General features: G+C 55.7%; 1 protein-coding gene across 3 annotated transcripts in view; it reads left to right on the top strand.

Moving 5' to 3' along the window:
* DAB2IP (DAB2 interacting protein) overlaps positions 1–14379 on the top strand; it is a 180897-nt gene that overhangs the window by 16145 nt on the left and 150373 nt on the right. The window contains exon 1 of one of the 3 annotated variants that reach the window (XM_037142168.2): positions 3690–4114. The exons of 1 other annotated variant lie outside the window; for it this stretch is intronic. In XM_037142168.2, the coding sequence (XP_036998063.1) occupies positions 4012–4114 (103 nt within the window). In that variant the 5' untranslated portion in view covers positions 3690–4011. Of the gene's footprint in view, positions 1–3689; positions 4115–5343; positions 5434–14379 lie in introns of those variants that run through there. One more of the 3 variants, XM_053656289.1, reaches the window with a different exon arrangement.

Here is a 14379-nt window from a genome sequence, read left to right as displayed (position 1 = left end):
TCAAAGAGGATCCGCTCATTAGTTCAGAAAATCTCCGAACCCACCAAGTGCACAGTGTTGTTCTTTGTCAGCGTCTGCGTGACCCTGGCGACTTTACGTATTTTCTGCTGTACAACATGTAACACTGGCCAATTCATCTCCTGGAGTCTGGACCATGAGCAGTATGCCATCCTCCGTGTTGCCTTGATGGAAGCTCCCGACAAGCGGACATATGTGGATTTTGCATATACAGCCCAGATGATGCATATGTTACATCGCTTCAGACGTGTCCCTGGGGAAGGTGCCACAGGCTCTGTCGCCCCTGCAGATGGAAGCTGGCAAGGAAAAGACGGGTCCAGATTGGGATCCCTGGGCTGCGTGTGAGAACAGACTGGAGGGGGCAGAGAGGGCACGGGGAGACAGAGAGGAGAGGCTGTGGCTCTGAATCGCCGCCCAGCCCCTCCCCCGGTGGCGGGACTCGGGACAGGAGGAGGCCTTCACTGGGAGCAGACTTCTGACCCTCCCACCTCCTGGGCCGGCCTCCAGGTGCGCGCCTTTGCTCAGAGCTGGAGAACACTCCCTGACATATATTTTCAGCCTCCCACTTTCGTAGTAACTCACTTGGGTTCCTTCCACCCTCCCCTGCAAACATCTTCCTCTTGGCCAATATTCATGTAATTACTGTAATTACTACCTGCTCAAAAAATGGGGCCATGCACTGTGCCTCTATCACCACATTGGATTCTCACGAGAGCCCCTTGCAGTAAGCCCCAGTCACATTTTGGTTGCGCAGACACAGACACTGAGGTGCAGAGGGACACCGTAGCATGCATGCCCCAGGTCACACAACTGGCAGGTGGATTAGCCCAGAAGTGAACCCAGGTCTCTGATCCCAAAGGCCTCATTCCCTCCCAAGAACACACAGATGAGATCTGTATAGTGGGACCGGTTTCCCTGGGAGAGTTTGGCATGACCCTTTTTTGTTTGTGAGTATTTGTGTCCATTCACCCCTTTCTGCATTCAACAAACCCTCCTGACCCTGGCTGCTATAGCTCAGAGGATTGAGTGTGGCCCTGTGCACCCAAGGGTTGCTGGTTCAATTCCCAGTCAGGGCACATGCCTGGGTTGTAGGTCAGGTCCCCAGTAGGGGGCACGAAAGAGGCAATCACACATTGATGTTTCTCTCTCTTTCTCTTTCCCTTCCCCTCTCTCTAAAAGTAAATAAGTAAAATCTCTAAAAAAACCCCTCCCCTCCTGAGGCCAGGCCGTATGCAGGTGCTGGGGTGCCAGTGGTGGCTCAGACAAGGTGTGACCCGGAGGAGCTCACAGTTTGCTCATAACCAGGTGCAACACTCTGCACCATTATAAGCACGGACAGCGAGGTGGATAGTGAGGTGGACAGTGAGGTGGACAGTGGGGTGGGCAGTGGGGCGGGCAGTGGGGCCCTCTGCTTGGGAGGCCAACCAACGGCTCGCAGGGCTCCTTACAGGCCGAAATGGCTCAGCTGGATGGTAATAGGAGAAACCGGCCGTGGGCAGGCAGAGACGGGGAGGACAGGAACTGCAGGCGTAAAGGGTTCCTGCTGAGGCGTTAGGGGTCGGGGGAGGTTGTGCATGGTGGCGCTTGGGTCTGGGAGTCCCGGCGGCTGGGACCAGAGCCTGAAGGGCCACGGTGGAGCCTGGGGAGCGGGCTATTCACATTCTTAAACGATTTACAGAGCACTGCGCAGAAGCGATGACTATGCTATTAAAAATAAGGAAACAAGTTCAGAGCAGGATTGGATTTTATGAAGATTCTCATCATGCCTGCTCCTTAAAAAAAAGTTATGAAGAGTTTAAAAAAACCCCACAAAACACTTGTGTAACGTCAGCCAGGGTCAAGAAATCAATTACAAACGTAACTGAAGCCCCGCCCATCGGCCGCCACATCTCTGTCTTCCCACACGGACAAACTTCCCTGAATGGTGTGTTTACCCTTCCTCTGAATTCCTTTATACTTTCACCCTGTGTGTGCGTTCCTGGCAATATGAGTGTCATTTTGTTCTGCATGTTTAAAAAATCTGTGTAAAGGGTCTCCTACACTTTGCTCTTCTGCAGCTTGCTTCCCCCCCCCCCCACTCAGGATTCAGGAGGAGTTCTAGGCATTCATTTTCACTGCAGTGTAGGATTTCACTGAGGGCTCCACAGTCCGTTCATACATTCTCCCTCTGACGGGCGTTGAGGCTGCTCCGATGCTTCGATGCTTCGCTAGAATAAACACTGCTGCAACCAGCAAGAGGTTCTCTAGGTTCATTTCAGAGGCCAGTCTCTGGGTCACGGGGGTGCTTGCATCTCCGACACGTCTAAATGCGGTCCAATTGTTTTCCGGAGTGGTGGTACCCTTCCTCCTCCCACTAGCAGTGCATGAGAGTTCTCGTTGCTGTCCGTCTTGCCACTGAGAAATAGCAATTGATGAACCTGTATTTTGTATTTTTCTTATTACAAGTGAGCCTGAATATATTCTCATATGTTTACTGGCCATTCATGCTTCCCCTTCTTCATATTGCTTGTTCACCCAGTTTGATTTATACAAGATCTTTGCATATTTTGGACAGTATGTTCCCAATATCTTCTTTTAATAAACAGGGGTTTTACACTTTAATTTAAGTGTATCGATCTTTTTCTTTATGGTTTGTGCTTAAAGACACAGAGTCTTTAAGAAATATTCCCGTATTACAAGGTTTTTGAATTCAAGTCTTTAATCCACTTAAAGGGACAGATTTGTTTTTATGCCCAGTGAGAGGTTGGACTCCTCTCAAATGACATTCCATTTCATGTCCCCCCAGTTGGAACAGCCTACCGCTCTGGAAAAGCACCGTGGGTGGAGGAGTCGGCCCTTTCCCCAGTGGCCTGCGGCACTCCGTCTGCACCATTTTCCACACGTGTGTGGGTCTCTTCTGCAGCCTCTATCATGGGCCTCTCCACGCATCCTCGGGCTAATATCGTGTGGTTTCACTGCACTGTTCTAGGCCCTTAGGACCTCCCCCCACCCCCCATTAGCAGGGCCAGTGGCTTCCCCGAGAGCAGACCCCCATCTTACTCGTCTTTGCATCCCTCTCATCGCTGCTTACATGAACATCCACTCGTGCTTTTGTTTACAAAGACCTTCTCACACTCTGTCTCGTGGGTTCCTAGGACTCCCTTATGCAGAAGAGGAAACTAAGGCACAGGAGTGGGCTGATTTGCCAGGGTCATACAGCCAGAAAGCATTGGGTGGCGGTGCCAGGGGGGGTTTCAAAGCCACCCCATACATCCATCTTGCACTGCCCAGGCTTCACTTGACCCTCCCCCGGCTCTTCTGGTCCTGGATTTTCACTCCTTCCTCCCTGTTTTCAACAAGTAACTCCTGAGTGATGTGTGTGTGCCAGATTTTCTGGGTGCTAGGGCCCAGACCCCATGTCTGGGGAGGGGCTCTTGCCATTGCTAGAGACCAGTGGGGTGCGTAGGACCTCCGGTAGGAATTTATGGGAAGCCGTCTGAGGCCTGGGGTCAGCAGGAGGAAGTCCGGCAGGGTTTCAAAGTCAATTTAAAGAGCTCCATTCTGGGCGTGCACTTGGGGCCCAGGCGCTGCCTTCAGAGAGGACGTTGGCTTCCCCCAGGAATTAGAGGCGTCCTCCCGCCCTCCCGCCTCGAGAGGCAGGAATGCGAAGGATCAGCTTTCAGCGGAGCTGCGGCTGCCGTTCCAGGGAGCTCCAGGTGCAGGCCCTTCCCCAGCGGCCGAATTAACTGGTTCTGTCTGTCCAACTGGGAGAGCAGCTCTCGCTAAAAATAGTGCCCTGCCCAGCGCGTTGTGCGCGGGTCCGGAGCTGGAGCGGCGAACTGGGGAGTCCGAGCCGCTGGCAGTCCAAGGAGCCCGGGGAGCCCCGCACGCCCTCGCTCCGGGCCTGGCCCAGGTCCCAGCCCTGAGGCCGAGTCCGCCGGCACCGCGCTGTCCCTACAGGTGCTGCGGAGGGTGGAAGGTTCGTGGGCCGAGGCCCGGCCGAGGCCGTCCGGAATGGGAGCCGGCGGCGCGGCCTCCCGCGCGCTCGCCTGGGCCTCCCTGCCCCTGCTGGGGCCTCCCGCCGGCGCGCTCTACGAGGACACGCTTTGCTGCCGAGGTAAGGCCGGGCTGGCGGCGGGCGTGCCGCTCGCTCTTCCCAGGCACTTGCTGGGGCCTTTTTCTCCTTCCCCATCCCAGGTCCGCAGCAGGGGGCGAGGTCTGGGGGGGGGGGGGCAAATCGGGGTTGGGGGGAGACGCCAGGCATCCGCACAGGGCTGGGGAGAAGAAGAGCCAGACGCTCTCTGCAAACTCATCTTTAGTTTGAAAAAGTTGCTGTCTTGCCACCGGGGTCCTAGAAGCGTTCACCTGCCTTTGGCCTAATTCTTTCCTATCTCGAAAATGGAACAACGAAATCATCAAGCTTTAATATTTGTTGTGACCCCAAGAGAAGTTGGGGTACGGTTGATGCGGATCGCAGGCATTCTGGAGAAGCTGGCCCGAACCCAAACGGGATTCTCCAGAGACTCTGTTAGTGGGAGGGTTAGAATCGCTTTCTCTGTGCACCCCCCGCCCCGCCCTTCCCGACCATTCTTTCTTGAGGCTTTGGGCTTAGCATCAGATCTTGGGTCCCGTTGGAGGTGGAAGATCCAGGCAGGGCCCACCACAAAGTTTCGGGGGTCAGCTGACGCGCTGAGATCCTTGTGGGAGAAGATCCTTGTGGGAGAAGAGGGTGGAGAGTGGAAGAGAGGTGAGGAAAGCAGAGTTGCGGTCCACACCTCAGTCCTGTACCCCTATAGCCCACAGGCTAAAGCTGAGTTTTATCTCTGAAACCCTGCGGTTCAGGTGAGGAATGTCCTCGGCCCACACAGAGGGCCTTGGCGGGCTGCCCGAGAAGGTGCGCGCGGGCCCCAGAGCGGAGGGGCGTGTGGCCTGCCCTAGATGGGGTTGAGGGGGAGGAGGGGGCGTGTGGCCCGGCCCAGATCCTGGGCCAAAGCGGGGACCAGGGGGCGTGTCCCAGGAATGAGGGGGTCCGCCCTGCCCAGTCCGGCTGGGCAGGGTGGCAGTAGTGGGGTCGATTGATCAAACAGGTGCGCCCCCGCCCCTCCCCTCCCGGCCTCCGCTCCTAGTCGGCCAGACGGGCGGAGCTGCGGGTGGCAAGGCCTGCGATTGGCCGGGCCGGGCGGGCTGAGTGGCCAGGGGGAGACCTGGAGCCGAAGCACCTCGGTGCAGGCGGAGGTGCGGGGCGGCCGGAGGGCCCTCCTGCCGGGCCGCCGCCTGCTTGAGCTGCTCTGCTGCTCTCGGCCTGGCTGGCGCTACGGAAACTTTCCTGCCTCCTGGGGATCCCGCGCCGCCGCCGCCAACTCGTGACCCTGCCTCTGGTCCGGGATCCGGCGCCTTTGGGATGGCAGCGCCCATCGGCCCCGCCAGCGCTTAGAGGTGAGAGCTAGGGTGCCTCAATCAAGATAAGGGGACCCAGAGGCTTGCAGGCTTGCAGGGATCCCAGAGGGATCCGGGGTTCGAGAGGGTCTGGAGAGCCTGGTAAGAGGTACGTGGGTCCCGGAGAGAGGAGTAGGCTGCGACTTTGCTTTACTCACCCTCTCCCATCTTACCGTAAGGATCTCTACCGGGTGGGTTAACCCTTTAAACTTTCCTGGGCGCCCTGCCTCTGTGTCTGGGTCCAGGGAGAGAATCGCTCTAGGCTTTACAAGGAAGGCACCCCTAGCTGGGCCCCGCAGCTGGTGGGGGATTTGTGGGGGTTGCGGGGGTGCTCTCTAGCCTTCCAACCCCAACGTTTCCAGGGATCCAGAACTTCAGACCCTACCTACCTGGAACTCACTCTGAGGGTTGATAATTGGATGGCCACTCCTCCCTGTGCAGAGCCAGGCACCCCAGGGCACTTGAGCTTTGGATGTTGTTTTGTTCAACCCTAGACACTCTTCAATTTTGAGGGGGCGGGGTCATGGAAGTGAGGTCTCTTTTCTGTTTGCTGGGCTGCCTTGACCCCTGCCCTCCCTGAAAACACCTTGAGCTAAACAGAGTGGGGATGGGGGGCCCTGAATGGTTCTGGTCCCCATTCCCAGCCTGGTGGGAATTTCCGGTTTTCTCGTTCCTCGTTCCTCACGGTTCATTCTTCTGAACTGCCTGGCTTGAGTCATATGGCAACTGTGCCCCTCTCCCCCGGCCCCCTCTTTAGGCACTTAAGGGGGGAAAGTAATTTTGACTTGAACTTAATTTTGATTGAGGGTGGATGAGTAGGTAGCTTGTTGCTTATGAGGATTATCATCTTTAACATTATTCCCCCCAATCTCAAAGCCAAACTCCTAAGTTTTCTTGACCTACGACAGTACTCCCGAGAATTAAAAACCAAATCAAATGCCAGCTTTGGAGCCTCACCCTCACTAGCTGTGTGCCCTTAGGCAGGTTTCCTAACCTCTCTGAGTTCAGTGGTTCCACCCCAGGGAGATCTAGTGGGGCCTTTGAGAGGTGCAGTGTGGAAGGCACTTGGCTCATAGGACAACAGCCTCGGGCTGCTAGTCCGCAACCTGGACCTGGGCCCTTTTGCTGTCTGAGGCACCCAGTCAGTCTGAGCCTCACTTTCCTCTCCTCTGAAGAGTTGGTGTGGACCAGCCCCTCTCAACCAGCCCTTTTGAGAAAAGTACACAGAGGCACATACCCTTCCAAAGCATATGGTTTCAATGGGTTTGTAGGTCTGAGATTTAAGACATCCCCCTCAATCCACCTCCTTTGTGACGAACTATTCAGAAGGTGTAGGCTTTCTCGTCTGCCGCTGATGGCTCCTTGTCCCTTTTGGATGCTTGTGGGTAAAGGTTGTAAATATCAGGGAAATGCAAATGCACTAATTAACCAGCATGCTAGGGAGAGAGGGGCCGACCTGCAGAACCTGGTCCAAAGTTACCTTCAAGATCATCCAGGCTACCCCATCCCCATTTTTCCATCCTGGTGGTGCGTCCCCACCGGTTGAACATGTAGTCTCTTTTGCTGGGATCTTCTAATGACAGCCCGCTAGGCAGCTGGCCTCACGATCGGGCAACTCCAGCCTGTTAAAACTTTTTCCTGTTTGGAGGCGAAACCTGTGTCCCTGTTACTTCTACCCCCTGGTTTAGTACAACCCTGCAGACATCTATCACTGGCTCAATTATTCCCCGTAGTCCCTGGGTACGTGGCATTCTGTTCCTTCCTTTAGAAATTTAGCACACTGTGCTGGATTTGGCAGTGACCACAGAACACCATTTATTGAGTGTCTATTATATGCCAGGTCCTGTGCTGAGGGCTTTACACACATTTCCTTGCACCCAAAAGACAACCCCATGAGGTCGATTCTTTCCTTATACTTATTTTGCATGTGAAGAAACAGGTTTGGGAAGATTAAGAGATTTACCGAAAGTCATATAACCCGGAAGGAGCTGGAGTACGTCCCAAGCCCAGCATCAGCCTTTAGAGCCCGAGCTTCTAATCGTTACTTTCGTCCTGGGCCTTCGCCGTGTCCATGGGGGAGTGTGGGTGCCTGGGTCTGTGGGGCAAGCCGGCAGTGCTTCCATTGCAGTTGTGGCGGCACTGGTTAGAATGCAGATTCCTCGCCTCTGCTCCAGACCTAAGAACGTGCACTTTGGAAAACTTCCCTGGCCATCCACATGTATGCGGCCATTTGAGACCAACAGCCCCACTGTACTCCTGGGGAGAGAAGATGGGATGTCCCAGGATTCAAGTCTGGGTTTGGGATATCTGAATTCAAGTCTTGGTTTCACTCTCTTGAGCTGGTTACTTCTGGCTACTTTTCCTTTCTGGGGCTTTCCCCCAGTGGTCAAATGGGCCCGATGTTGTGCCCAGTATCTGCTGATGGCTGTGGAAGTCTCCCGGGTGGGCGGCGGGCATTGTGGGGCAGGCCTTCGGAGGACAGAGGTGTCTCCTGCCAGGACCGGATGTGTTCCCAGGAGGCTCGGCTCACCTCCCCACCCCCAAGGCCTCTGGCTTCTTTCTAGAAGCATCGGTGCACCCTGGGTGAGGCTCTTGTGCTCAGATTTCTCAGGTGGGGTGGTGGGGATCCAGGAGAGGGGGGCAGGACCACACACGTGCACGCACACACCCCCACCCCCTTTCCTCCTCCATGGCCCTTGATGGCCTCTGACCTCTCAGACGGGAGGTGTGAGCCTGAACTTCTGGGAGTGGGGTGGGGGTGGGGTGGGCCTGCTGTGTGTTCATGTGTATTGTGAAACCCAGCAGAAATCCATCCCTTCCCCTGGGGCCCTGCGCTGCTGGTCCCGCGGCAGCTCCCGAGAAATGTGTCACTCGAGGCTGGCTGGGCCGAGCTGGCTGCCAGGAGCGTGAGGGCCGAAGGGCTCGCCCGCCTAGCGCTCTGCACCTTCCCAGCCCTGTCCGCCGTGCTGTGCACAGAGCGCTGTTCCACCTTGATGCTGTTTGGTCCCCTGGAGGGTGTGGACTCATTAAACACCCATTTGAGGGAGGGAGTCACCGAGTCCAGGAAGCTGAGTGACACGTCCAATGCTCTAATGCCTGTGTATGGGGGGGAGGTGGTCAAGTTTGAACTTGAATGCAGGTCCTTTGGCAACAAGCACAGGCCTTTTTGCACCGTAGCCCAACCTCAGTGTCTCTGTGCTCCACCTGCTTGTGGCTCTGGCGCCAGAGCCCTCATCTGGGAGCCTGAAGACCTGGGTTCCGAATGGGCCACCACAGGGCTGTGTGATCCTGGGCAGGGCTGGTCATCTTTTAAAACTTCGGTTTTGCCCTGGCTGGTGTGGCTCGGTTGGTTGCAGCGTCACCCTATACACCGAAAGGTTGTGGGTTCGATTCCTGGTCAGGGCACATACCTAGGTTGCAGTCAGGGTGCATGTGAGAGCCATCCAATTGATGTTTCTCTCTCACGTTGATGCTTCTCTCTCTTTTTCCCTTCTTCTTCCTCTAAAAGCAATGAGAAAACGTCCTTGGGTGAGGATGAAACAACAGCAGCAAAACTTCAGTTGTCTTTTCTTTAAAGGAAAGTGTTTAGTTAGATCTCTGAGATCCCTTCCGAACTGGGTCGTTATAGGTTGTACTTTTCCCGGCATTTGTAGGGAGGGGTGTCCATGATGGGCTCAGGGCGTGGGTGAGCTATCGGATTGGTTTGGGGAGCAGAGTACCTCACCGGGGCTTCTTATGGGACCAGTCATTAAGGCTTTTGTGGGCTCAGTGTCTGGAGGGCTCGGGGAGCTGGGGCGGGGGGATGGCGGGAGGCAGCCCAGGTTGCTTGCCTTGGAGTTAAATAGTATTTTGCACTCTGAACACTGCAGGAGGTGACGGTGGGAATAACTAGGAGCCGAGAGGGAGCGTGGGTCAGCCCAGAATAACCTGGGCTGAGAGACCAGCAGGGTGTGTAACGTCCCTTGTCTCCCTCCGGAGCCACGTGTGTCTCTCTCCTGGGCGTCCTCAGCCTTCTCGGAGCCCGGCCCCTCCCGAGCGGTATCCTCCTGGGTATTGGGAACCTCCTCCGGAGCTGAGCAGCTGGCCGAGGGGATCCGGTTGCCTGTTCTCTATGGTGGGGCCCCCGGCGGCCTGGCTTCTAAAGCAGGCCCTGTTAACCACAGCCTCTGCGAGCGACCTGGCCTCAGTTTCCCCCTCCATCACGCCTCTTCTTCCCTCCCTGGGGGTGGCTCCCTGTTACCTACCCACAGGATCAAACCCGTTCTCCCCGGCCTGGCGATCAGGTCCCCGCACCTGCTCAACTTTCCTCCCTGCCTCCCTCTTCTCTCTCTGCTCTGCAGTCTGCTTGTGTCCTGGTCCCTCTGCTGTGGCTCCCAGGTGACCTTCTCTCCTGGTCACTGCTTCATTGCCTAAACTCTTCCTGCCCCACTGGCTCTGGCACAGATGTCACCTCCATTTGATCTCATCACCCCACGCAGGGTGAGCTGTCCCCCTGCACGGTGCTGGCCCGTAGCTCGTATCAACTACCTCACCTTACAGTTTTTTGTGTCTGAGATGTGCTCTGAAATTCTAGAGAGCCTTATGTCTCATCTCAGCATCCATGAAGTGGTTAGGGCCCGGCATGGGTCTTCCTTGATCTGGGAAATGCTCAGAAAGCCTTGTTGAGTTGGGCTGGCTTATAACCTGGCTTGGTTTTCCTGCTCCCGACACAGAGCGTTTTGCCTGCACGCTGCTTTGCAAGGCAGACAGGTCGGGGGTCCTGTCAGTGTGTGCTCTGGGCCAGGCTGCCTCCAGGCAAGGGACAGACAGACAGGTGCCTTTGGGAGGCAGAAAGACTTTCCTGCCTCTTTTGGATCGGTCTTGATCTGCTTTTTAAGAAAAGCTCTCCTGGTTTTGTGGCATCAAAGAGCAGCCTAGAGGCTGGTCTGAAAAGGGTGTCTGTCTGCCCTCCCGCCTGCAGGCTGAGCTGCGGGGCCCTTCTAGCCCAGGCCCACCGAGTTCCTTAGAATTCATGAGAGAGTTTGCAGAGCGCTTCTGAAGGGTCTTGGGGGTCACTGAGATGGCATAGGGGCTCACAGATATGGCCCCAGATGCAACTAGGGATCACATGACTTTCTAGGGTTACACAGGCATCTGTGGCCAGAACCTCTAGGGAAACTGGCCTCCAGGGTCAGAGAGGATTCTTGAGCCCAAGACCAAAGGAGAAAGAGCAAAAACGAGGACAAAAAAGTATGTGAAAACAAAACATTTCCATAAAGCATCTCCATTTGTAAAGCTCTTTCACTCAGAGGGTCTTGTTTAATGTGGTCCATTAAGGTGACTTTCTCCCGAGGAAACTGAGGCTCTGAGAGAGTTGGACACGTGGCTGAGCTCACACAGCCAGAAGGAGGCCACCCAGGACATGCACCGGCTTCTCTCACTCCGTGTCCAGGGCTCGCCGCCCTCCACTGGGACTCGAGGAGGCAGGGCTCAAAGTGGGGAGCCAGGGGGAGAGGCTCCCCATTCAGAACGAGGCTTTTCTCTGAACCTCCTGTTTGGGGTCGTTTTGCCCAGTGACATCATTTGATGAGCGTGAACTCAGGCAGTGGCAGGTGGGCTGGGGGGGACCAGGGAGAATGAGCACAGTCTGTATAAATGTAGCCGACACCCACACAGGTGGGCCGGGTGACCAGGTAGGAGCTCTCTGTCCTGAAGTAGGATTGCGTCCATTTCCCTGTAGGTCACAGTGGCTGCTGCCTATTACAGGTCCGTGATGGTCAAGTCTGAGGGACACGCAGGTGAGGAGCAAGACCGATGACAGTCTATGTCCTTTGCCCAGCTGGAGGCCGGCAGGGGTCCTTAGTGTCCCATAGCACCCATGACGCCTTTGTCCTTGACCGTCCCACTCACTTCCGTTGCGCTATTAGTTTACTTGTCTCCACCCCTGCCTCTGCCCCTAGACTGAGCATCCTCGCAGTGGCGCTCATGGTTGACCCATCCTGGTGACTCTGCAGCAGGTCCCACCTCCTCAAAGGGGGACTAGAGGGCATGTAAGGGTAAACGAATAAGCCAATAAATGAATGACACTTCTCAGCATCTCTGGTGACCCTGTCTGGCTGTCACCTGCTGGAAAGTGCGTAACAACTGAGTTCACCAGGAAATGGCTGTTTGACAGGGCCGCGAGGACCCAGCCGGACATAATGGAGCTGGTCCTGGCTGGAGCCGGCCCTCGCTCCGAGCCTTTCCCGGCAGAGGACAAGTCATCACTGGCGCTGCTTCCGGGAAGAGAGAATTCCCAAACGTCCCTGCCAGCCCCCTGATAGGGATCTGCAGGGTGTGTGAGGGATTTGTTTTCGGCCAGGATGTGGGGAGTTAAAAATAGCCATCCTAATCCCTTGAGTTCGAGTCACACTTGAGGCTGTGCAGAGCCCCTGGCTCTGTGATCCCCCAGAGTGGCTCCGCAGCTACTGACGCCGGTCGAGGTCGCACTGCCCACTTTGTGGATGAGCGCGTGGAGGCATGAACCCAGTTCCTCACAGGAGGCTGTAGCCAAAATTTGGTGGCAGAACCTAGGTCTGTTCCCTGGCCCCTCTGTTTGTGTTCTTTACTCTTGCAAGGAGCCCAATGGACATGCTACCCAGGAGGAAGAGGGTGATTGAAACAATAGGGATAGACTATTAAGCAAAGCAGCAAAGACAGGGAGACTTAAGAATCTAAAGATGGATCAAGGCCTCAAGGGACCAGGGCTCCTGATGGGGACAGCGATGAGCTAGAGGCTCTAAGTGGCCGGGGCAGAGGTGTGGGGGATGGCAGGGCGGGGATAAGAGCGAAGCGGAGAAGTGCCATCAGGACCCCAAATCGAGTCCTGGAATCCCATAATAAAGAACTTGTGAACCGGATGCTATAGGCAACAGGGAGCCACGGAGGATTCTAGAGCACAGCCGTCCCCTGGTGTCAGCAGCGCACAACAGTGCCGCCCAGGGGTGGGTCCCGCACCCCTGCTTTGCTGCGGCGTCCTCTGTGGTGTTTGGCCGAGTGGATGTTTATAAAATCTTCAGAAAACACTGTCCATCCCTACCGGTCCTTCTGGAACCCAGCACCACAGGACAGGGAGGACCCCGTTTCTGCTGCTTTGGGGTTCTTGGAGGCACCAGTTCTGGGCCTAGTCTCTGTCTGGGCTTCTTGGCTTTTCCTTGTTTTTAATCCAGGTTGTCTGGCTGTCTGTCTTCCCCACGGTGAGGGGGATGAGGTGAGAGGGAGGAGGCAGCAGCTGCAGTTCCTTGGGGAGACCCTTGTCCTCCCCTGGCTGGATTCACTGAAGGCTTAACAGCTGCTCCAGTGCCTTGCCCCTGACAAGCGCCCAGGCCGCCGGAATCCATTGCTTCTTCCTCTCAGCTTGCCCCCCACCCCGGACCCCTCATGAGGCCCCAGCTCCTCCAGACCGCCTGCAGGACAACTGCCCAGCACCGCCACTCCTTCTGCACATTCTCCTCCCCCTTGTCCTTTAATCCACCTTCATTACCTCTTGACTCTTTCCCCAGTGGGGCCAGAGGCCCCTGAGGGCTGGACCAAGTCTAAGCTGGACAGACCATTGGAAATCTGTAATCCACCCATTTTAGAGTTAAGCAGACAGAGGTCTGGGTTTGTCTAAAACTCATGAGCAGCTCCTGAGAAAGCTGGGACTCTAACCTGGATCTCCAGCTCCGTCCTTGTCTTGGGCTGCAGGACCCTTTTGCTTTTCGGAATCACTCTGTTCCTCTCTGGGCTCCAGGAGCAGGGATTCCCAGCTCTGCAAGAATCCCGGCTTTGCAGCCTTGGCTCCTCCTGGGGCTGGGAGCCAGCGGTGCCAAGCCTGTTGGTTCTCAGAGAGGGCTCTTGGCGTCGGCGGGCGTCGGCTTAGTCACTGGGATGAGATCACCACTCACCTCTGGATGGCGGAGGGTGCCAAGGTTTGCAGACTTTCACTCTGGGCCACTTGTCGGTTTTGTGCATGTGTGTGAGAAAAACAAAGCTGCTGGTTGGGACTTCGTACTTGGCCTGTGGACGGCAGGCCCGGGGAAGCTGCTGGGCCATGATAAGCCCCTGGGCGGTGCCATCTCCCAGGTTCCCAGGAGAGTGGCTCTGTGCTGAGAAAGAGCTTGGACCAGGAGCCGAAACCTGCTGTTAGTGTTTTCTCTGCCTCGTGCTGGCTCCGTGACCCTGGGCAAGGGGCAAGACCTCTCTGGGCTGTAATAATAATTGCTAGCAGCTCACCCTCCCTGAATACTTTTCATGGGCCACACAGTGGGCTCAAGACTTTCCAAGAATTAGCGCATTTGGTTCTTGCACCAGGTCTGTGAGGATCTGTTATCATCTCCGTTTTGTGACGAGGAAACTGAGGCCTAGAGAGAAAAGAGGAGAGACTTGCCTAAGATCGCCTAGCTGGAAAGGAGTACAGATAGAATTTGAGTGAAAAGTCTTCCTCTTTCCACAGCTCGGTGTCCATCACTGTGCTCTCTGCCCTCTGCTGCTGGGCCAGCTCCTCTGGGGTTGCGAGCCCGTGAATGTGGACACATTGCGTGTGATGACGCAGGACTCTGGTGAAGGAAGTTCTGGGTGTGGAAAAGCCTGAACTAAAGAGACCATGTGAACTACTCACTTATTTTTCTTATAAAGATACACAGTGACTCAAAGTAGCCAAACGAAAACATAGAAAAAGGGGGCAACAGAGGAAAAGGTAGATTTCTTTAAGGCACTTGTACCTTTGCACAGCCTTCACATTCCTTTAGAGCTTATTTCTGTGGTTTTGCTACTGGGGTGAGTGTTTGTTGAAGCAGGCCTGCCGGGTGAAGATGGGGCAGGGGGGCCCAGAGCTGTTTGAGATTCAGCTCATCCCTCCTTCCAGACAACCTATGGGGTTCACCCTTAGGGAGAAAGGGTGCTCAATCTTTGTCGAGGCCACAGATTGGTGTGCGGGGAGGATGAGAA

The sequence above is a fragment of the Artibeus jamaicensis genome, unplaced genomic scaffold, assembly GCF_021234435.1.
Source record: "Artibeus jamaicensis isolate MK-2021 breed Jamaican fruit bat unplaced genomic scaffold, CSHL_Jam_final scaffold_1964, whole genome shotgun sequence".
Classification (NCBI taxonomy): Eukaryota; Metazoa; Chordata; class Mammalia; order Chiroptera; family Phyllostomidae; genus Artibeus; species Artibeus jamaicensis.
This window is presented reverse-complemented; position numbering and strand designations above follow the sequence as displayed.